The 21,586-nt window shown below is 47.0% G+C and overlaps 1 protein-coding gene across 6 annotated transcripts in view; it reads left to right on the top strand.

Moving 5' to 3' along the window:
• The first annotated feature begins 222 nt into the window (after nt 1-222).
• Nucleotides 223-21,586, top strand: part of AMPD3 (adenosine monophosphate deaminase 3) — a 56,682-nt gene continuing 35,318 nt past the window's right edge. For 2 of the 6 annotated variants that reach the window (XR_010127586.1, XM_063671162.1), the window contains exons 1-2: nt 831-933; nt 11,412-11,637. Coding sequence is in view for 5 of the 6 variants with exons in the window: in XM_063671162.1 (XP_063527232.1) it covers nt 912-933; nt 11,412-11,637 (248 nt within the window). In the remaining variant the exon portion in view is untranslated. Of the gene's footprint in view, nt 331-541; nt 934-5,329; nt 5,375-5,607; nt 6,328-11,411; nt 11,638-21,586 lie in introns of those variants that run through there. The other 4 variants (XM_054437732.2, XM_054437731.2, XM_063671163.1 and 1 more) reach the window with 4 other exon arrangements.

Genomic DNA, 21,586 nt, shown 5'->3' with positions numbered 1-21,586 from the left:
GACGTGGTCAGCAGGCTCAGATGCCAGGAAGAGGTGAGCGAGGGAGGCTGCACGGCACCCAGTGGCTTTGGCAACTAGGAGGTCATTCAGGACTTTGAGGGGCGGGTGAAGGCAGAGCGAGGAGCGTTGGAGAGGGAGCGCGTGCACGTGGGGGGTGTGTGTGTGTGTAGGTGATCCAAGTGACCAGAAGGACGCCTGGAAGAGTGGACGGTTGGCGAGGGAGTGTGTGTGTGTGTGTGTGTGTGTGTGTGTGTGTGTGTGTGTGTATCCAAGTGACCAGAAGGACGCCTGGAAGAAACCAATGCTTGCGGGTTGCTGCAACTACAGGGAGTAAGTCACCTGTGCGGGGCCGAGACCCCCAGAGTCTCGCCCTGGGAAAAGTTGTGTGGGGAGGGGAGGACGTCGGGCAAGCCCAGGCGGCACGGGGAGCGGTGTGGAAGCCCGGCGGGGCCAGCGCAGTTGAGGTCCAGGGAGCCCGGCTGGCATCTGCTCCGGGCTGCGGCGCGGGCCCCGCGGAGCCCAGGCGGCGGCGGGTGCTTCCGGCCAAGGGCCCTGGCGGCCGCCGCGCCCCTGCTGCTCTCAAGTTTCCCGTTGGCCGCGCGGCCCGGGCGCTTCAGGTAGCCTCTCGGCTCTCTCTGCTCCGCTCCGCGCCCAGGTAGGGCACCGACGGGGCTGCACGCGGCTGGCCGGCTTCCTCCCTGCGGAGGCGGCCCTGCCTCCTCCCGCGGGGCCCTCCCGGCCGGGGATCTGCGGCGCTGCGCCCTCTGAACGCCCGGCCCCCGCGCCTGCTGCGGGGCGCGGCCTGGCCGGGCCCTGGCCCCGGCTGGCCTCAGTGCCCGGCAGCCCCACTCCGCCCTGCCCAGAGCGTCCCCTTTGCTCCAGCCCTGCGGCCGTCCCCTTCGGCCGGCGGCATGGCCCTGTCGTCCGAACCCGGTGAGTGCGCGCGAGGCTGCGCTGCTGACCTTGGGCCAGCCCCGCGGACCCTGCGGCCCAGGCGGGAATCAGCAGCGCCCTGGGGTCTGAACCGCGGCTTCCGCCTTCCCTGTTTGTAGAGGCGGTGGCGCTGACTCCGGTCCGATCCCTTGCCCTGTCCCCTGTTCCTGTCCCTGTCCCTGCCCCTGCCTCTGCGGTGGCCTGAGCCCCAGCGGCCTCAGGTGAGCGGGCAGCATCCCGATTCCCTGGCGGCCTAGAATGGAACCGCAAGGTTTAGAGAAATTAAGGGACCTGGGACTTGCCACCCTTTAAGCGCCTGGGCAAGTTTTTAGGTGCTTGAGGACTGGCTGGATGTGGACAGCTGAGGTGGACTTCTACCTGGAGGCGAGGGATGGACTGGAATGATAGGGTGATGAGGTCGTTTGAGGCCTTCATCCTTACCTCTTTTGCTCTCTCCCAGCAAGGGAGATGTACAGCCTTGGGCTCTGGCAGTCTGCTTTCTGCCCTTGATCTTCTGGTAGCTGCTTTGCCAGCAGAGCTGCTAATGGCTGTTGTAGGCTGGCAGAGGTCCCTGGGGAGAGTTTTGAGAGGCCTTGGAGTAGGAGAGGCTTGCTAACTAGAGTATCATTTCCCCAAACTGTCTGTGGCTGAAAGCTTGATGGCGACACATCAGCAAAGGAGCTGGGTGAAAGCAGGAAGCACAAGGAGGGATTTTAACATGGTCTTGAGCCCCTGTTGGCTTTCCCTCGGGATGCAGTGACCAACATTTGGCCATCTTCATGGAAAAGCTGCCTGCAGCTGGAGCTTGCAGAGGAGAAATTCTTTCCCTGGCTGTGCAGCACTAAGGCCGAGTGTTAGTGGAGCCATTGAGCCAGGCAGACAGAGCCTCTGTCACTTTGCACCTCTAGGAGTGTTGACAGCAGGTCTGGGGTAGTTGGCCTGGCCTGCTGCAGCTTCATGGGGCCTGGCTTGCTCTGAAGATGATGGTATGGGGCTGCCCTCTCTAGGAATAATGACACTTGCATAGGTGGTGGCTGGGAGACTCTTTGACCTCTCAGTCCCATCCTTAGCTCAGCCTCAGTCTTCTAAAGGTTCTCCTAGCTCTCAGCTAGGTCAAGAAGCTCTTTGAGAGATGAGGTTTTTTTTTGTTTGTTTGTTTTGTTTTTTTTTTTTTGCCTCTACACTGACTGGATCACTCTTCAAATGGCCTCAAAATCTGTCTCAGGTCTTGAAAATGTCATGGGCAGATAACATGTAGCCTTCGGGTTAAGAGGGAGATACCCTTTCTCCCCTAAAGCTGCCCATTGACCTCCATGATTCTTCCACCAAGTATAATAATCTCTTAGTTCTTCTGTATGCTGGTTGCATATCTAGGACAACAGACAATTGCTTTGGGCTTTTGATTTGTAAGGAACTGACTGGGGCATGGGAGGATGAGCTCATGGCTGGAGTCCTGGCTGTGTACAGTCACTGAGAAGTACCATTCATAGGGGAGAAGGATGTTCCTCCTCCTGATCTGGCTTCACATTTAAATATGTTTTCCTTCTTCCTGTACCCAGGTAATAGAAACTTGGGAGAGTGCCAGGCACATGGTGGTGCTCAATAAATAAGGTTGAATAAAAGGATTCAGTGTCTAGATAAAACTTCATGTTCATTTTCCTAGTTATTCTCTCTCTTGTATCTGATATCATAATGATGATGACAATGATGTTGGCAGATAATACTTATAAAACACATACTCTATGCCAGGTACCAGTCTAAACACTTAACTTATGCTCATTGTCATGGCAACCTATGAGACTGGCTTTTTATTATCCACACTTTATAGGGAATAAAACCGAGCCACAGAAAAGTTATTTAACTTGCCCAAGGTCATACAATTAAGTGGTGGAACAGGATTCAAATGCAGGGAGTCTAGCTGGAGTTATTTTGTTGTTGTTTATTTGTTTGAGATGGAGTCTCACTCTGTCACCCAGGCTGGAGTGCAGTGGTACAATCTCAGCTCACTGCAACCTCCACCTCCTGGGTTCAAGCGATTCTCCTGCCTCAGCTTCCCAAGTAGCTGGGATTACAGGCGCCCACTACCACGCCAGGCTAATTTTTGTGTTTTTAGTAGAGATGGGGTTTCCCCATATTGGCCAGGCTGGTCTCAAAACTCCTGACCTCAAGTGGTCTGGCCGCCTCGGCCTCCCAAAGTGCTGGGATTACAGGCGTGAGCCACCACACTCAGCCTGAGTCTACGTTTTTAGCCATACACTCTACTCATTCCTGAGATTGCCATAGGTGGATTGATCTATTATAATTAGCTAATTCACTCGTTCATTGTTTTATGCATTCATTCATTCAACAAATACTTGCTGAATGTCGGACATATTTCAGGTATGGGGATACAATTGTGAATGAGACAGGCGAGATTTGTCATGGAGCTGGTATTTAGCAAGTGAATCCCCTTTGTCCAACTCCTTGTGTGAGTCACACACACCTCACAAATGAGAAGGAAAATGAACCCGTCTGTGCAAGCTCATGCCTGGCTTTTGGGGAGGAGAGTGATATCTTTCTTTTTCTTTTTCTTTTTCTTTTTTTTTTTTTTTCTTGAGATGGAGTCTTGCTCTGTCGCCAGGCTGGAGTGCAGTGCAGTGGTGCAATGTCAGCTCACTGCAACCTCTGCCTCCTGGGTTCAAGTGATTCCCCTGCCTCAGCCTCTCAAGTAGGTGGGACTACAGGTGCGCACCACCATGCCCAGCTAATTTTTTGTGTTTTAGTAGAGATGGGGTTTCACCATGTTGGATAGGATGGTCTCAATCTCCTGACCTTGTGATCCACCTGCCTCGGGCTCCCAGAGTGCTGGGATTACAGGCATGAGCCACCATGCCCAGCCGATATCTTTCTTGATGAGACATAATTTGATTCCACCCTCTCCTGTCTTTTAGAGTTTGTAAGGGGTGCTTAAGTGATAAAAGGGGATGCAGTCTAGTCTCAGGCAGGAGAAGCGGGCCCTGTGTCTGGTTATCATAAATTGTCTTGATGTTTGTTCGAAAGGGAAGTAAGGCTTTGAGCTTGGGATCAGTGCTCTTCAGTCCACAGAGACATATTGGATGCAAGAAGCAGTAACAAGTTAGGCTCAAGGTGGAATTGCGAGGTCCTGAGAAGAGCTTGCTCTTCTGGGACAGAACTGTATTTTTCTTCTAAACTGCCCATGTTCTGGAGAGTCTTCCCTCCTTTTGGCTTCAGCAGGACCCTTGGCCATTGTTACAACCTGTGTCATCTTAGTGGAGCTGCTGCTGGTTTCTGTCTGAACCTGATGCAATGGGTCTTATACCTGTAAACTGGGCTCCAGGAAGGCAGCTTTCTCTAAGTTGGAAAATGAAGACTCAAGGTGAAGGGTGTTTCCCAAAGCCCATGCCACAAGATATTAATAGGTGTTTTTTTCCTATGACAGCAGTTCTAGGATGGTCAAATAAGTGTGTCAGGTTAAACAAAGTTAAGCAGCTTTCTTTACTGCAGGACTTCTCAGGTGTTGAATCTGCTAGTAGAAACTGTGCATGAATACCCATAAGGGAGTATGGGATGCAGTGTTTTCCAAGCCTTCTGACCTTTCATGTTCTGCAGACTGCACTTTGAAAAACGCGTGTTTAGACTGAGGCTAGCTGGGATCTGGTTAAAGGTGCAGAATAAAATTCCCTGAACGTGTTGGACTTAAATCCTTGGGCTGGAATCCTCCCACTGCAGTCCCCACTCTACCTCCCCCTTCCCCAAAACACTAGCAGAAAAAGTCATCTGCCCCTCCTCCTTCTGGGAGAATAGTACTAAGGGCTTGGATTTTTTTTCTCATACTGTAAGTTCATTTAATTGTTTAATGAATAAATATTACCCTCCCTCTAGGTTGCTTGTAGCCTGCTGGTTACACTGTTTATGAAACAGCTGTGAGGACAGGTGGGTCATAATCTCTGGGTAGCTAAAGCCCAGCAGCAGCCCAAGGATCATGTGTCAACCCTGTAATACTGCTCTGTGCACACAGGAATTATGATGTGAGCTCAGTAAGACACAACCTCACGATTGGACATGCGGAGGTGACTCAGGCCCAAGTCAGAGTTACAGCTAGCCTCCCAGTAAACAACTGACCCATCCTTCCTGGGCTCTTCTCCCCAGGATTTCAACAGCACCACAGAAATAGCCATTTTGCTCATAGTTATTTCCCAGACCCACACGATTTGCCTAAGTCACTGGGAGGCTGTGTGTCTGTTCTGAGCCTTCCCAATCTCCTAAAGGGCAGATGAAGATCAGAGCTTTGCACCCTGTGATGCCATTTTAATCAACCCTGCTTGGTTTTAGAGGACTGCTCCTGTGGGTCACTTGAGGCAGGCTCCACCTTCCCCAGGAGGAGTGGCAGAGTCCAGCCAGCACTCCAAGCTGGAGGCCCACGTGGGAGCCGTGAGCAGCTGTAAGCAGGGGAGGGTTTGGGGTGGGCTCCGGTGGGTCAGTTGTGGTGTACTCCTTTTCTGTGTGTGTGGATGGGGGTGGGGGTTCTGGTAAAGCTTCTCAGGCTTCGCAGTCACCTGTGATGTGGGCTTCTTTCTGGGAAGAAAGGAAGGAGTGGGATGGGGCTGTCAGCTTCTCATCCTAGCCTGCCCCTATCCTCTGTCTGCCTCTGTGCTGAGGCAGTTCCTGCTCCCTGAGTCTCTGTCCTTTCCTGGGAAAGGTGGAAGCAGTTCATGGTCTTTCCCTTTCAGAGGAGGAGGGGATGGAGGGGATTGTATTAGCAACTGGGATTGAAGCTCCCCCTGCCAGTTGTGGGGTGCCCTCGGGAGGGCTGCTTTAGGGGGCTTTCTGAGAAGAGGCAGGTCGGGCTGTACCTGAGACAAATCCCCTTGATAAAATGGACCCAGGCCTGAAGCACTTTCAGAACGGAAGCAGCAAAGGTGATGATATCGCTTGTTGCTACTCAGCTTTCAGGAGGAGGCTGGGCGTTAGAGGGAGGCTGTGGCTTATCTCCTGCAGCTGGGCAGGACGGCTGAGTTTACTGTTGTAATGAGGAAGCCGCTGCTTTAGTTTCCTCTTGTGAGGGCTGTGAAGAGGGCCAGGACACTGCGTTTAGGATACCACAGCCATTTTGTCTTGGATAACTGGGATTACCTGGGGACTTCAGGGCTCTTGAAAATTTTCCACTTGTATTTCATATTCACGAAAGAATTTCCAGCCCAGGCTTTTCCTGCTCTGGCTCACTGCTGCTCACAGATATGCAAAACAGAGACCTCCTACTCCAGCCGGCAGACAGGACCCAGCCAGCTGCACGCATGCACTGACTCAGCTGAGCCTCCTGGGCAGCAGGCAGCACCTGGCCCGGGTGTATCACTTGAGTGGCATCTTCAGGAGCAGTCATGGAGCCAGGCTCAGGTCTGTGTCGGGGCTTCTGCGAGGGGAGTCTGGCAAGAGTAGGAACCAGCTTCCTTCATATAAGGAGGGGATTTCAGTGGCACTGGGCTTCCTTTCTGGAGGGACTGTGGCACCATGAAAAGTTACTGTTTGTTGAAACTGGCAGTGTTTTAGAACTTTCTAACTTTGGGACACTTCTTTAAGTTCATCGGAGAGTGTTGCATGTAACAGTGAGATAAGCTGTATCACTGCCTGACTGATGCTGGTGAATTCACAGCTAAGCCTCCCAAGCCTGCTGGCTTCAGCTGACAAAGGGTTGGAAACCAGGCATGAACATGCAGCTGGAGCTGAAGCTCTGCTTGGCATCTGCAGAGTGAGCTTTCCTTGTCATGCCTGGCCTGGCAGGTGTCTGGAGGGTCTGAGAGGAGAGACACTCTGGAGGGACAGGTTGGCAGGTGGGAGCTGTCTGCCAAGGACATCCAGAAGGCAGCAGATGTGCGGGCAGCTGCTAAGGCCTGCAGCACCCCAAGTGGGTTACTTGGTCCATACTAAGATATGGAATTAATTATTTGTTGTTGTTGCTGTTGTTTCTTGCTTTTTTTTTTTTTTTTTGAGACAAGGTCTTGCTCTGTCACCCAGGCTGGAGTACGGTGGTGCCATCATGGCTCACTACAGCCTGCACCTCCAGGACTCGAGCAATTCTCCCAACTCAGCCTTCCAAATAGCTGAGACTACAGGTGCATACCACCACACCTGGCTATTTTTTTTCTATTTTTTGTAGAGACAAGGTTCTGACATGTTGCACCAGGCTGATCTCGAACTCCTGGCCTCAAGCGATCCTCTTTAGCCTCCCAAATTGCTTGGATTATAGGCATGAGCCACTGCACGCAGTCTTGGAATGAATTATCTACCAACTATTTAAGACACTGGTAGTAGTTCTGCAGAAGATTTTTATGGGTTCTGTAAAACAAAAAGCGTTCTGTATGGTAATGTTACTCTATGATCCTTGATTTTTAATGAGCCTTATGAATATGAGTTGAGGGGCTGTGGAATGCAGCATCTCCCAATAACTGACCACAGGACATGTTTTACCAGCAACAGGTATCAATTTCTTATGGCATCCAGTTTGGGAAAGGTTGATTTAAGCTAAAGAGAAAGGAAGATATTTTATAGAAAGCTGTGTCCTGAAAAGTATTTTTAGTTGATTAGAGCAAGCTAAGAATGCTTTGTGCACTGGTGTGATGGCTCACACCTATAATCCTAGACCTTTGGGAGGCCAAGGCAGGCGGATCACTTGAGACCAGGAGTGCAAGACCAGCCTGGCCAACATGGTGAAACCCCATCTCTACTAAAAATACAAAAATTAGCCGGGCATAGTGGTGTGTGCCTGTGGTCCCAGCTACTCGGGAGGCTGAGGTGGAGAATCACCTGAGCCTGTGAGGTCGAGGCTGCAGTAAGCTGTGATTGTGCCACTGCACTCCAGCCTGGGCAACAGAGACCCTGTCTCTAAATCAATCGATCAATAAATAAATGCATGCTTCATGAACAAACATGGCAGGATCTGGCATAAGAGCCCTCAGACATCAAGGACTTCCCTCCCACCCAAATACCCATTGCCAAGGGAGCCTGGTTGGGGGTGTCTGGGTCAGGCCTGTGTGTGTCTGAGGGAATGAAGGAGGTAGGATGGTGCTGCTGGTGGTGGATGGCTTCTGTCCAGGGTAGGAGCTAACGCAGAGATAGGTCTGAATGGTGAAACTCCCTTTGGCCTGGCCTCTCAATAGTATGGGTTAGGCTGATCTTGAACTCCTAGCCTGAAGTGATCCTTCCTCCTCGGCCTCCCAAATTGCCTGGACAGCATGGCAAAACCTCATCTCTAAAAAAAAAAAAAAAAAAAAAAAAAAAAAAAAAAAAAAAAAAAATTAGCCAGGTATGGGGAGGCTCCCTTCCTCCCTTTGGCAATTAAGGAGGGAGCCCTAATTGCAAAAACCTGCCAGAAAAAGAAGTTTGATTTGTTTTCCTATTTTTCTCTCTTTTCATAGAGTCTTAAGTCTACTCATTTTCTTTCTCTTTGTATTTGTTAAAAATGGCATTATAATAGCATTCATCATCAAAATAAAATATCCTCTCACACACAGGCAGCCCTGCCACCTGGTCATTTTGAGTGCGTGAATCTCTTGCAGGTCTTGCCCATAAAGGGATGCATTTTCCTATCACTGTAAATAAAGCATGGGTATGGTTCTATGTATTAATTTTTTCATTTACTGTATTTTTATTTTTTTATGTGATTGCACCATCCTCATAATTCTGATTACTTAACATCTTTTTCAAGTGACTATGCTCTAATTTAGGCATTTTAAAGCTGTTTATGTAAAGAATGCAGGTAAATATCCTTGTGCTTTTCATTCCTAGGATTCTTTTTTTAAAAGAAATTTGTAGAAGCAGAGTTGCTTAGTCAAATGGTGTGGTGCTTTATGGCATTTGCGGCCTTTTGCCTGGGCTGTTGGGTTGGATATCTTCTTCTGAGATGCGATGTGAGGTTTTGGGATGGTGCCCTTGACTGGTGGCCTTGGAATAAGAGGGGAGGTGAGGATCCAGTTTCATTTCAGCCTGATAGAGCCTCTTGGGTCTGGTTCTTTGTGCTGTTCCAGACTTTCTCTCCCCTGTCACCTCCTTTGATGGCCTCCAGCTTCCCCCCTCTCTGCTATCAAGACATGGAAATCTCCACAGTCAGCTCTGTTCCTCTTCCTCTTTGCAGAGGCCAGGCCTCGCTGTCTTGGTGTCTGCTCCCCAGACAGTTGTGTGTTGACAGGCTGTTCCCCACCGGCTCCCTCCCACTCCCCTCATCAGGGAGTGGCAGGTCCTTGGGTCTCAGAGTTAAGGGAGCCACAGACCTCACTCTGATTGCCTGTTACTAGCCTGCTTTCCTCCTTCCTGTCTGTGTCATGACTTAGTCCCACATGCCACTCAGACTCAGAGCAGCAAGCCCTCCTCAGGCACCGGAAATCTCTCTGGTACCTAGAATTATGCCACTTAGAGCTGAGAGGGCCTTAGAGACCACTTAGTTCAATCCCTTTATCTCACAGATGAGAACATTGTGAGGCTGGAGAATGACTGTCCCAAGATGGCCTAGTGTGTTCCCCTCCCCTGTAGCAGCACTTCTCCCTGCTGGACAGCAGCAGGGCTCTGTCTCATCTCCATTCTTGTCTGTCTGGTCCACAAAACTGCTTCTCTCTTTAAACCAACTTTAAAGAAACTGTGGTCATAGGTAGATGGGAAACTCCTCTTCCAGAGCTGCTCCAAGCGAGGGTGGCTTGTCGAAAAGGGTGCAGTATTAATCCATTCCACAAGTGTTATGCTGGGGACTATGAGGAGCCCCTGCCCGGACACATACATGGACAAAGAGAAGCAGCACAGCATGGTGGGTGGGGGCACAGAGGCGGGAACCAGGTGCCTGGGTTCAGATCCCTGAGCTGAGGATCAGAGAGGAAAGGGATGAGAGAGAAAGGCTGAGAACAGCACAAATCTCTGCTGACTTATTAAAAGTGTGACCCTGGGCATGTTAGCTCTCTATGCCTTCATTTTCTCATCTGTCAAGTGGGAATAATAAGATTAACTGAGTTAATAAGTATGAAGTTCTTTGCAGAGTATATATATATATATAAATATATATATTTTATTTTTAAAATTGAGATGAGGTCTCACCCTGTCTCCCAGGTTGGAATGCAGTAGTACGATCATAACTCACTGCAGCCTCAACCTCCCTGGCTCAAGAGATCCTCCTGCCTCAGCCTCCTTAGCAGCTGGGATTACAGGCATGCATCACCATACCTGGCTAATTCTTTAAATCTTTTTTAGAGATGAGATTTTGCCATGTTGTCCAGGCTGGTCTCAAACTTCTGGGCTCAAGCAGTCCTCTCACCTTGACCTCCCAAAGTGCTGGTATTACAGGAGTGAGCCACCACACCTGGCCCCAGAGTGTACTTTTTTTTTTTTCTTTTTGAGATAGAGTCCCACTCTGTTACCCAGGTTGGAGTGAAGTGGCTCAATCTTGGCTCATTGCAACCTTCACCTCCCAGGTTTAAGCGATTCTTTTGCCTCAGCCTCCCGAGCAGCTGGGATTACAGGTGCCTGCCACCACGCCCGGCTAATTTTTTTGTATTTTTAGTAGAGACAGGGTTTTGCCACGTTGGCCAGGATGGTCTCAAACTCCTGACTTCAGGTGATCTGCCCACCTCAGCCTCCCAAAATGCTAGGATTACAGGTGTGAGCCAATGCGCCTGGCCAGTGTGTACATATTAAGTGCCATATAAGTAGTTGCAAAAAAGGAAAGAAATAAGGAAATGAAGAAAGCAAGCAAGCAAGAATGAAACCCAACCAACCAAGCAGGTGGTTGAGGCCATGACTGTTAGTAAGGAATCAGTATGCGAGGAGGTGGATAGAGAAAGCTTCTTTGAGGGAGTGAGTTTTCAGCTGGGTAAAGAGTGTTCCTGTTCTAAAACCTTTATTTTATTTGCTGTGTCTCGTTAGGGGGTTCCAGAGGGTTTGGAACTGCAATAGCAGATTCTTTCTCTTCAGCAAAAGGCCTTGATTCATGTAATGAAGAATGCAGCTTTGGATTTCCCAGGGCTCTGCTGTAATCTTGTGGGACCTTAGCTGTTAAAGCCTTTGGGCTCCCCCTCTGTGAAGTGGGGGAGTGAGGTTTGATTATTGTTGCAGCTATAACAGTATCCTCACAGTCTGGAGGAGGGAAAGCTGAACTCTCTTGTCCCTTCTCAAACATGGGAACAAAGTCAGGAGGGCAGGGCTGCCAGGTGCTGCAGATTCCCTGAGTTTGGGAAAATGGAAGCCCACCTAGTTGAACAGTTCATTCTTTGAATTTTGAACACTTGCTTTCTCCTGACACGTAAGTGGCCCTACATGCTTCACATCCAGTTACTTATTGAGCTAATTTTGAAATTGGCATGCTGGGTTTGGTCTGGGGAATTCCTAAGTAGACAGCTGACCCCAAGTACCAGGCGGGCCTGGCCCTCACTTCAGTGCCTTCTCTTCCCCAGTGCTGGTGACTCAGGGCATCCCACAATTCATGCTTGTTCTTTCTTTGCTAGCCGAGATGCCGCGGCAGTTTCCCAAGCTGAACATCTCTGAAGTGGATGAGCAAGTCCGGCTCCTGGCAGAGAAGGTGTTTGCTAAAGTGCTCCGAGAAGAGGACAGCAAAGATGCCCTGTCCCTGTTCACTGTCCCAGAGGACTGCCCTATCGGGCAAAAGGAAGCCAAGGAGAGGGAGCTGCAGAAGGAGCTGGCAGAGCAGAAGTCTGTGGAGACCGCAAAAAGGTTTGTTCCCAAGGCATGGTTTTCGTGTACATAGAGTCATGCAGACCCAGGCAGGCTGTGGGTGTGTGTCCTGATATGAGGCACCTCATGGGGACTGGTACGTCCCTGGAACTGTGTTCATTCCTTAACCAAGACCACTTAACTCACCTCTTATTTATTGAGGGATGTCTCGGTGCCTCTGTTGCACTGAAAAGATCAAAACCCACTTTGCTGCTGATGTGCAAAAATACACACCATTTCCAAATGGCATTTCTCTTTTCTTTTTGGAAATTTGAGGATTTCTTAGGAGACAGCAATTGTACTTCTTCTCATCACTTGACAAGCATTTTGCATTACTAATGAACACAGCTTACTATTTGCTGGGTGCTGTGCTGGGACTGGAGATGTTATAATGAACAAGATAGAGTCCTTGGGTCTAGACAATAATTAAGTAACTGGACAAATTAACTTAAAAATTACAAGTTATAATAAGTGCTGTATCAGTCAGGGTCCAACTAGAAGATCAGAAACCAATGAAGTATTAGAATTTTAATGCAGGGAATTGGTTACACAGGTGATAGAGAGCTGAGAAACCAAACAGGGGAGAGAGAGGCGGCTCAGAGATTAGACACAGTAAGGAGCAGCTACTACCCAGGACAGGAGTGACAAGGAAAGCAGTAGCGTTGCTGGAGCCAAGGTGGAGTCGCCCTGGGGAAGGTGGAACTGTGGTTGACTTTCCAGTGGAAACTGGAGCCAAGGGGGAGAGGTGGCAGCTGCAGAGATGCCTCCCAAGGCAGAGATGGAGGCAGGCAATACCTCGCTTGACCCTTCCTGCACCTTCCAGGTTCTCCCAATGGCTGCCATGGGCCAAACCTAGCCAGAATCCTGCTGGCACACTTGGGAAACACAGGAGAGGATGAGGAATGGATCTGAGGGCAAACAGGCCCAGGAGCAGCGCAAGTGCTATGAAAGAGATGAATAAGGATGAGATGGGGTTAGGGGAGAGAGAGGCCGGGAAAGAGAGAGAAAAAATCCTTTTTTAGATTGGGAAGTCAGGGAAGGCCTCTCCAAGGAGGTGACATCTTAGCAGATGCTTCAGGGTATAAAGAAGCTAGCTATGTGGACTTCCAGATAGAAGAGTCAGCTAGGGCAAAGGCCCCCCAGTTTCTTCCAGAAGGCCCATGTGGTTAGAGGTCTGTTAAAGGAAGAATTGCTATGACCAGGGCTGGAGGACTTGTGGGGCCCAGATCAGACTGGCCTTGTGCTCCCTGATAAGAAGTTTGGATTGGAGTCTAAGTGAAATGAGAAGCCCTCATCCTTTCACAGTTTATCTCACCCTGGGCTTTATCACATTTTCCGCCTGCCCGGTACCCTGCAAACATCAATAGTTGGCATGGTAGACCTTTGAGCCCTCTCATACCTAGTCCGTGTTCACACTAGATACTGTCTCAGTTTTAAAGGCAAGTCTTTTCCTTTCTTGGTAGTGTAGAAGCTCAGCATTTTCTTAACTCGTTTGGAAAGAAGTAAAAAGTTGACTACTGGTGTAAAGGCAAGAACAGAGCTTCACCACTCATAAGACCAGTGCTTTCCTTCCTTGAAGGGATGGTGAGCCCATAAAGGCAGGAGTCACTGGTGCCATTGGTCAACCTCTGAGTGCCAGCCTTGTGTTGGATAAGGTGGGGTGGCCCCAGCCCCAGCAGTATGCTCATCCCTGGAGGGTCAAGAAGAGTATGACTGTAGAGACCCTCATTCACACTCTGTGGGTGGAACAGAAGGGCTGACTTCATCAAGTGAATGGTCTGCAGGGCCTTCTGTGTGTTATGAATTGAGCATTTGAGACCCTTAACAATGGGAGGAAAAGGAATCCTGGCATTTTTTATTACCAGGAACAATAAGTTTCTGGGACCAGTTTCCACTACAGAGTGACACTGGGCCTGACATCTGCTGAAGGGACTGTGCTCTTCTCAATGCCCAGACTCAGGGCAAAATGGAAGCTTTCTTACTCTAAGTCCGAATGGTGCTCTGTGGTTTCCAGAAATTCCCCTGCAAACTTCTCTCCAAAAACTTTGTTCTGTCCTTGCCTAGGTTATGGTGTCTTAGTTTGCATCTGTCTGCCCTATTTGACTAGAAGCTCCTTGAGGACTGGATCCATTGTGGAACTTAGCTGGTGGGCGGTGGATGTCTGGCAGAGGAAGACATCCTGCCTCCCCATTACCACCGTGGACACTACATCAGGGTGGCTGCAACTTTTTGGACCTCTGTGTTCTGCCACTCACTGGCATGCTCTGTGACCTTGGGCAAATTAGGAAACCTCTCTGGGCCTCAGCCTTGTTCTCATCTATAAAGTGGAGATGCTAACAGCCACCTTCATGGGGTATTGTGAGGAATGAGGGAATCCACAGGTAAAAGGCTTAGGACAGTATCTGGTTACAGTGCATCCCGAGTAAATGTAAGTGATTTCTCTGACTTCCTGCTGCTGAGACAGGGAGCAATAGCAGCTCCTGCCATTGAATACTTACTGTGGACTAAGTACTGGCCTGTGTAGGTTGGATTCATTCTTTAATTCTCACATCAAGCTTATCAAGTGGATATTCTTAGTATTCTGATTTTGCAGATTAGGAAACAAAGGCTCAGAGAAGTTGAATTTACTTTCACAAAGACACATAGTGAGTAAATGACAGAGCAAGAACTAGAGCCCACATCTTTTGAATCTAGACCCCACACTTCAACCATAAGGCTGTCCCCTCTTCAGGTAGAGGTGGAGTCTTCGGTTCCCTGGTCTGTAGATCCTGGAATGACACTAGGTGCTGCTCCCTAGAATGTAATTGTTGCTTCTAAATGAAATGGAGGGAAACTAGTCAAAGCTCCCGCTCTGTCCATTGGCTTCTTTCCTGAAAAAAAGCCTGGCCCCTGGACTGTCAGATGCCCCAGCATCCTCCTCTGGGGTCCGTGCATACCCAATTTTATCTTTTAGTTTCTCTTCTCACTAGAGGTGCCTTTATATGTAAATGTTCAAAAGTTAACATTTTCATGGAGGACACCCTCTCCCCAGCTCCCTCTTCATCTGTGGCACCTCCCATCCCATCTCCTATTTATTCTTACTTTACACAGAGTTCTATAATCTGGCTATATTGTTTCTTATCCCTTGGCAGATTTAAAGAAGCAAATTAGAAGCAGGGAGAGAGACTTCTACAGGCAGGGTCACAGAGGTGATGTGTGATGATTATAAGCCTGGGCTTTGGGGTCAGACCTATTGGGTTCAAGTGGCAGCCCTGTCATTTACTACTGAATGGCCTTGGTCAAAGCTCTTGACTGCCTGAGCTGGTTTCCTAAACTGCAAAATGAGAATAATAAAAGGACATACCTTGTGAGAATTAAATGAGCAAATACACAAAAAATCCTTAGCACAGTGCTTGAAGCACCATTAATGTTCCTGTTTTGTTATTGTTGTTATTAGACAGTCAACAGTGAGAGAGGAAACAAAATAATTATGAAAAGCAGACACAAGAATTTGAAGCACAGTAGTTTAGGGATAACACACCTCTGAGATCATGATTGGATAATACAGTGATGATCCTGAGTCATTGAGAAAACTTTAAATTATGTTCAGCATGCTTTGAGGAAGAATGCAGGAATTATGTATTTTTTTTAAGAAGCCAGACAAAAATTGATTTTTAAAAAATTAGGATATAGTTAAGGCTGGCAAGATGGCTGATTAGGAACATCTCCGGTCTGCAGCTCCCAGCGAGATTGATGCAGAAGGGGGTGATTTCTGCATTTTCAACTGAGGTACTGGTTCATCTCACTGGGCCTAATTGGATAGCGGGTGCAGCCCATGGAGGATGAGCCAAAGCAAGGTGAGGTGTTGCCTCACCTGGGAAGCACAAAGGATGGGGGAATTATCTTCCTTACCCAAGAGAAGCCATGAGGGACTGAGCATGAGGAATTGTGCACTCTGGCCCAGATACTGTGCTTTTGCCATGGTCCTTGCAACCTGCAGACCAGGAGACTGCCTTCGGTGCCTACACCACCAGGGCCCTGGGTTTCAAGCACAAAACAGGGCGGCCGTTCGGGCAGACACCGAACTAGCTGCAGGAGTTTTCTTTTTTTTTCTGTACCCCAGTGGTGCCTGGAGCGCCAGCAAGACAGAATCATTCACTCCCCTGGAAAGGAGGCTAAAGCCAGGAAGCCAAGTGGTCTGGCTTGGCAGGTCTCAGCCCCACGGAGCCCAGTAAACTAAGATCCACTGGTGGCCGGGTGCAGTGGCTCATGCCTGTAATCCCAGCACTTAGGGAGGCTGAGGCGAGTGGATCACTTGACGTCAGGAGTTCAAGACCAGCCTGGCCAACATGGTGAAACCTCGTCTCTACTAAAAATACAAAAATTAGCCGGGTGTGGTGGTGAGCACCTGTAATCCCAGTTACTTGGGAGGCTGAGGCAGGAGAATCACTTGAACCCAGGAGAAGGAGGTTGTAGTGAGCCGAGATCGCACCATTGCACTGAGCCTGGGCGACAAGAGCAAAACTCCGTCTCAAAAAAAAAAAAAAAAAAAAAAAAAAGTTCCACTGGCTTGAAATTCTCACTGCCAGCACAGCAGCAGTCTGAGATGAAACTGGGACACTCAAGCTTCGTAGGGGGAGGGTCGTTGGCCATTGCTGAGGCTTGAGTAGGAGGTTTTCCCCTCACAGTATAAACAAAGCCACCAGGAAGTTCCAACTAGGTGGAGCCCACCGCAGCTCAGCAAAGCTCCTGTGGCCAGACTGCCTCTCTAGATTTCTTCTCTCTGGGCAGGGCATCTCTGAAAAAAAGGCAGCAGCCCCAATCAGGGACTTATAGATAAAACCCCCATCTCCCTGGGACAGAACACCTGGGGGAAGGGGCAGCTGTGGGCACAGCTTCAGCAGACATAAATGTCCCTGCCTGACAGCTCTGAAGAGACCAGCAGTCCTCCCAGCACAGCGTTCAAGCTCTGCTAAGGGTCAGACTGCCTCCTCAAGTGGGTCCCTAATCCCCGTGTATCCTGACTGGGAGACACCTCCCAGTAGGGGCCGACAGGCACCTCATACAGGAGAGCTGTGGCTGGCATCAGGTAAGTGCCCCTCTGGGATGAAGCTTCCAGAGGAAAGAACAGGCAGCAGTCTTTGCTGTTCTGCAGCCTCCACTAGTGACACCCAGCCAAACAGGGTCTGGAGTGGACCTCCAGCAAACTCTAGCAGAGGGGCCTGACTGTTAGGAGGAAACCTAACAAATAGAAAGGAATAGCATATCTAATCAGAGACCACATCTGAAGGTCACCAGCATCAAAGACCAAAGATAGATAAATCCATGAAGATGAGGAGGTAAACCAGCGCAAAAAGGCAGAAAATTCCAAAAACCAGAATGCCTCTTCTCCTCCAAATGATCACAACTCCTTGTCAGCAAGGGAAAAAAACTGGACAGAGAATGAGTTTGATCAATTGACAGAAGTAGGCTTCAGAAGGTGGGTAATAACAAACTCCTCTGAGCTAAAGGAACGTGTTCTAACCCAATGCAAGGAAGATAAGAACCTTGAAAAAGGGATAGATGAATTGCTAACTAGAAAAACCAGTTTAGAGAACATAAATGACTTGATGGAGCTGAAAAACACAGCACGAGAACATTGTGAAGCATTCACAAATATGAATAGCTGAATCAATCAAACGGAAGAAAGGATATCAGAGATTGAAGACCAACTTAATGAAATAAAATGAGAAGACAAGATAAGAGGAAAAAGAATGAAAAGGAATGAACAAAGCCTCCAAGAAATATGGGACTATGTGCAAAGACCAAACCTACATTTGATGGATGTACCTGAAAGTGACGGGGAGAATGGAAACAAGTGGAAAACACTCTTCAGGATATTATCCAGGAAAACTTCCCCAACCTAGCAAGACAAGCCAACATTCAAATTCAGGAAATGCAGAGAACACCACAAAGATATTCCTCAAGAAGAGCAACCCCAAGACACATAATCATCAGATTCACCAAGGTTGAAATGAAGAAAAAAATGTTAAGGGCAGCCAGAGAGAAAGGTCGAGTTACCCACAAAGAGAAGCCCATCAGACTAACAGTGGATCTCTCTGCAGAAACCCTACAAGCCAGAAGAGAGTGGGGGCCAATATTCAACATTCTTGAAGAAAAGAATTTTCAGCCCAGAATTTCATATGCAGCCAAACTAAGCTTCAGAAGCAAAGGAGAAATAAAATCCTTTACAGACAAGCAAATGCTGAGAGATTTTGTCACCACCAGGCCTGCCTTACAAGAGCTCCTGAAGGAAGCACTAAACATGGAAAGGAACAACCGGTACCAGCCACTGCAAAAACATACCAGATTGTAAAGACTATCAACACTTTGAAGAAACTGCATCAACTAATGGGCAAAATAACCAGCTAGCATCATGATGACAGGATCAAATTCACACATAACAATATTAGCCTTAAATGTAAATGGGCTAAATGCCCCAATTAAAACACACAGACTGGCAAATTGGATGAAGAGTCAAGGCCCATCAGTGTGCTATACTCAGGAGACTCATCTCACGTGCAAAGACAGACATAGGCTCAAAATAAAGGGATGGAGGAATATTTACCAAGCAAATGGAAAGAAAAAAAAAAGCAGAAGTTGCAAGTTTAACCTCTGATAAAACAGACTTTAAACCAACAAAGATCAAAAGAGACAAGGAAGGGCATTACATAATGGTAAAGGGCTCAATGCAACAAGAAGAGCTAACTGTCCTAAATATACATGCACCCAACACAGGAGCACCCAGATTCATAAAGCAAGTCTTAGAGACCTACAAAGAGACTTAGACTCCCACACAATAATAGTGGGAGACTTTAACACCCCATTGTCAATATTAGACAGATCAACGAGACAGAAAATTAACAAGGATATTCAGGACTTGAACTCAGCTCTGGAACAAGCTCCAACCCCAATCAACAGAATGTACATTCTTCTCAGCACCTCATCGCACTTACTTTAAAATTGGCCACATAATTGGAAGTAAAACACTCCTCAGCAAACACAAAAGAAGGGAAATCATAACAAACAGTCTCTCAGACCACAGTGCAATCAAATTAGAACTCAGGATTAAGAAACTCACTCAAAACCACACAACTACATGGAAACTGAACAATCTGCTCCTGAGTGACTACTGGGTAAATAATGAAATGAAGGCAGAAATAAAGATGTTCTTTGAAACCAGTGAGAAGAAAGACAAAACGTACCAGAATCTCTGGGACACATTTAAAGCAGTGTGTAGTGGGAAATTTATAGCACCAAATGCTCACAAGAGAAAGCAGGAAAGATCTAAAATCAACACCCTAACATCACAATTAAAAGAGCTAGAGAAGCAAGAGCAAACAAATTCAAAAGCTAGCAGAAGACAAGAAATAACTAAGATCAGAGCAGAACCGAAGGAGATAGAGACATGAAAAACTCTTCAAAAAATCAATGAATCCAGGAGCTGGTTTTTTTTGAAAAGATCAACAAAATAAATAGACTGCTAGCAAGACTAACAAAGAGAAAAAGAGAGAAGAATCAAATAGACACAATAAAAATAATAAACAGGGTATCACCACTGATCCCACAGAAATACAGACTACCATCGGAGAATACTATAAACACCTCTATGCAAATAAATTAGAAAATCTAGAAGAAATGGATAAATTCCTGGACGCATACACTCTCCCAAGTCTAAACCAGGAAGAAGTTGAATCCCTGAATAGACCAATAACAAGTTCTGAAATTGAGGCAGTAATGAATAGCCTACCAACCAAAAAAAGCCCAGGACCAGACGGATTCACAGCCAAATTCTACCAGAGGTACAAAGAGGAGCTGGTACCATTCCTTCTGAAACTATTCCAAACAACAGAAGAAGAGGGACTCCTCCCTAACTCATTTTATGAGGCCAGCATCATCCTGATGCCAAAACATGGCAGAGACACAACAGAAAAAGAAAATTTCAGGCCAATATCCCTGATGAACATCGATGTAAAAGTTCTCAGTAATATACTGGCAAACCAAATCCAGCAGCACATCAAAAAGCTCATCCTCCACGATCAAGTTGGCTTCATACCTGGGATGCAAGGCTGGTTCAACATATGCAAATCAATCAGCGTAATCTGTCACATAAACAGAACCAACGACAAAAACCACATGATTATCTGAATAGATGCAGAAAAGACCTTCAATATAATTTAACACACCTTCATGCTAAAAACTCTCAGTAAATTAGGTATTGATGGAACTTATCTCAAAATAAAAAAGAGCTATTTATGAAAAACCCACAGGCAATATCATACTGAATGGTCAAAAACTGGAAGCATTCCCTTGGAAAACTGATGCAAGACAAGGATGCCCTCTCTCACCACTCCTATTCAACATAGTATTGGAAGTTCTGGCCAGGGCAATCAGGCAAGAGAAAGAAATAAAGACTATTCTAACAGGAAAAGAAGAAATAAAATTGTCTCTGTTTGCAGATGACATGATTGTATATTTAGAAAACCCCACCATCTCAGCCCTAAATCTCCTTATGCTAATAAGCAACTTCAGGAAAGTCTCAGGATACAAAATCAACATACAAAAATCACAAGCATTCCTGTATACTAATAACAGACAAACAGCCATATCATGAGTGAACTCCCATTCACAATTGCTACTAAGAGAATAAAATAGCTAGGAATCCAACTTATAAGGGATGTGAAGGACCTCTTCAAGGAGAACTACAAACCACTGCTCAAGGAAATAAGAGAGGACAAAAAACAAATGGAAAAACATTCCATGCTCATGGATAGGAAGAATCAATATCATGAAAATATCATGAAAATGCCCAAAGTAATTTATAGGTTCAGTGCTATCCCCATCAAGCTACCATTGACTTTCTTCACAGAATTAGAAAAAAACTACTTTAACTTTCATGTGGAACCAAAAAAGAGCCTGTATAGCCAAGACAATTCTAAGCAAGAAGAACAAAGCTGGAGGCATCACGCTACCTGACTTCAAACTATGCTACAAGGCTACAGTAACCAAAAAAGCATGTTACTGGTATCAAAACAGATGTATAGACCAATGGAACAGAACAGAGGCCTCAGAAATAACACTACACATCTACAGTCATCTGATCTTTGACAAACCTGGCACAAACAAGCAATGGGGAAAGGATTCCCTATTTAATAAACGGTGTTGGGAAAACTGGCTAGCCATATGCAAAAAACTGAAACTGGACTCCTTCCTTACACCTTATACAAAAATTAACTCAAGATGGATTAAAGACTTAAATGTAAGACCTAAAACCATAAAAACCCTAGAAGAAAACCTAGGACATTCAGGACATAGGCATGGGCAAAGACTTCATGTATAAAACATCAAAAGCCATGGCAACAAAAGCCAAAATTGAGAAATCGGATCTAATTAAACTAAAGAGCTTCTGCACAGCAAAAGAAACTACCGTCAGAGTGAACAGGCAACCTTCAGAACAGGAGAAAATTTTTTCTATCTGTCCATCTGACAAAGGGCTAATGTCCAGAATCTACAATGAACTCAAACAAATTTACAAGAAAACAACCCCATCAAAAAGTGGGCAAAGGATCTGAACAGACACTTCTCAAAAGAAGACATTTATGCAGCCAACAAACATATGAAAAAAAGCTCATCATCACTGATCATTAGAGAAATGCAAATCAAAACCACAATGAGATACCATCTCACGCCAGTTAGAATGGCGATCATTAAAAAGTCAGGAAACAACAGATGCTGGAGAGGATGTGGAGAAATAGGAACGCTTTTACACTGTTGGTGGGAGTGTAAATTAGTTCAACCATTGTGGAAGACAGTGTGGCTATTCCTCAAGGATCTAGAACTAGAAATACCATTTGACCCAGCAATCCCATTACTGGGTATATACCCAAAGGATTATAAATCATTCTATAAAGACACACGCACACGTATGTTT

Source organism: Pongo pygmaeus, chromosome 9, assembly GCF_028885625.2.
Source record: "Pongo pygmaeus isolate AG05252 chromosome 9, NHGRI_mPonPyg2-v2.0_pri, whole genome shotgun sequence".
Lineage (NCBI taxonomy): Eukaryota > Metazoa > Chordata > Mammalia > Primates > Hominidae > Pongo > Pongo pygmaeus.
This window is presented reverse-complemented; position numbering and strand designations above follow the sequence as displayed.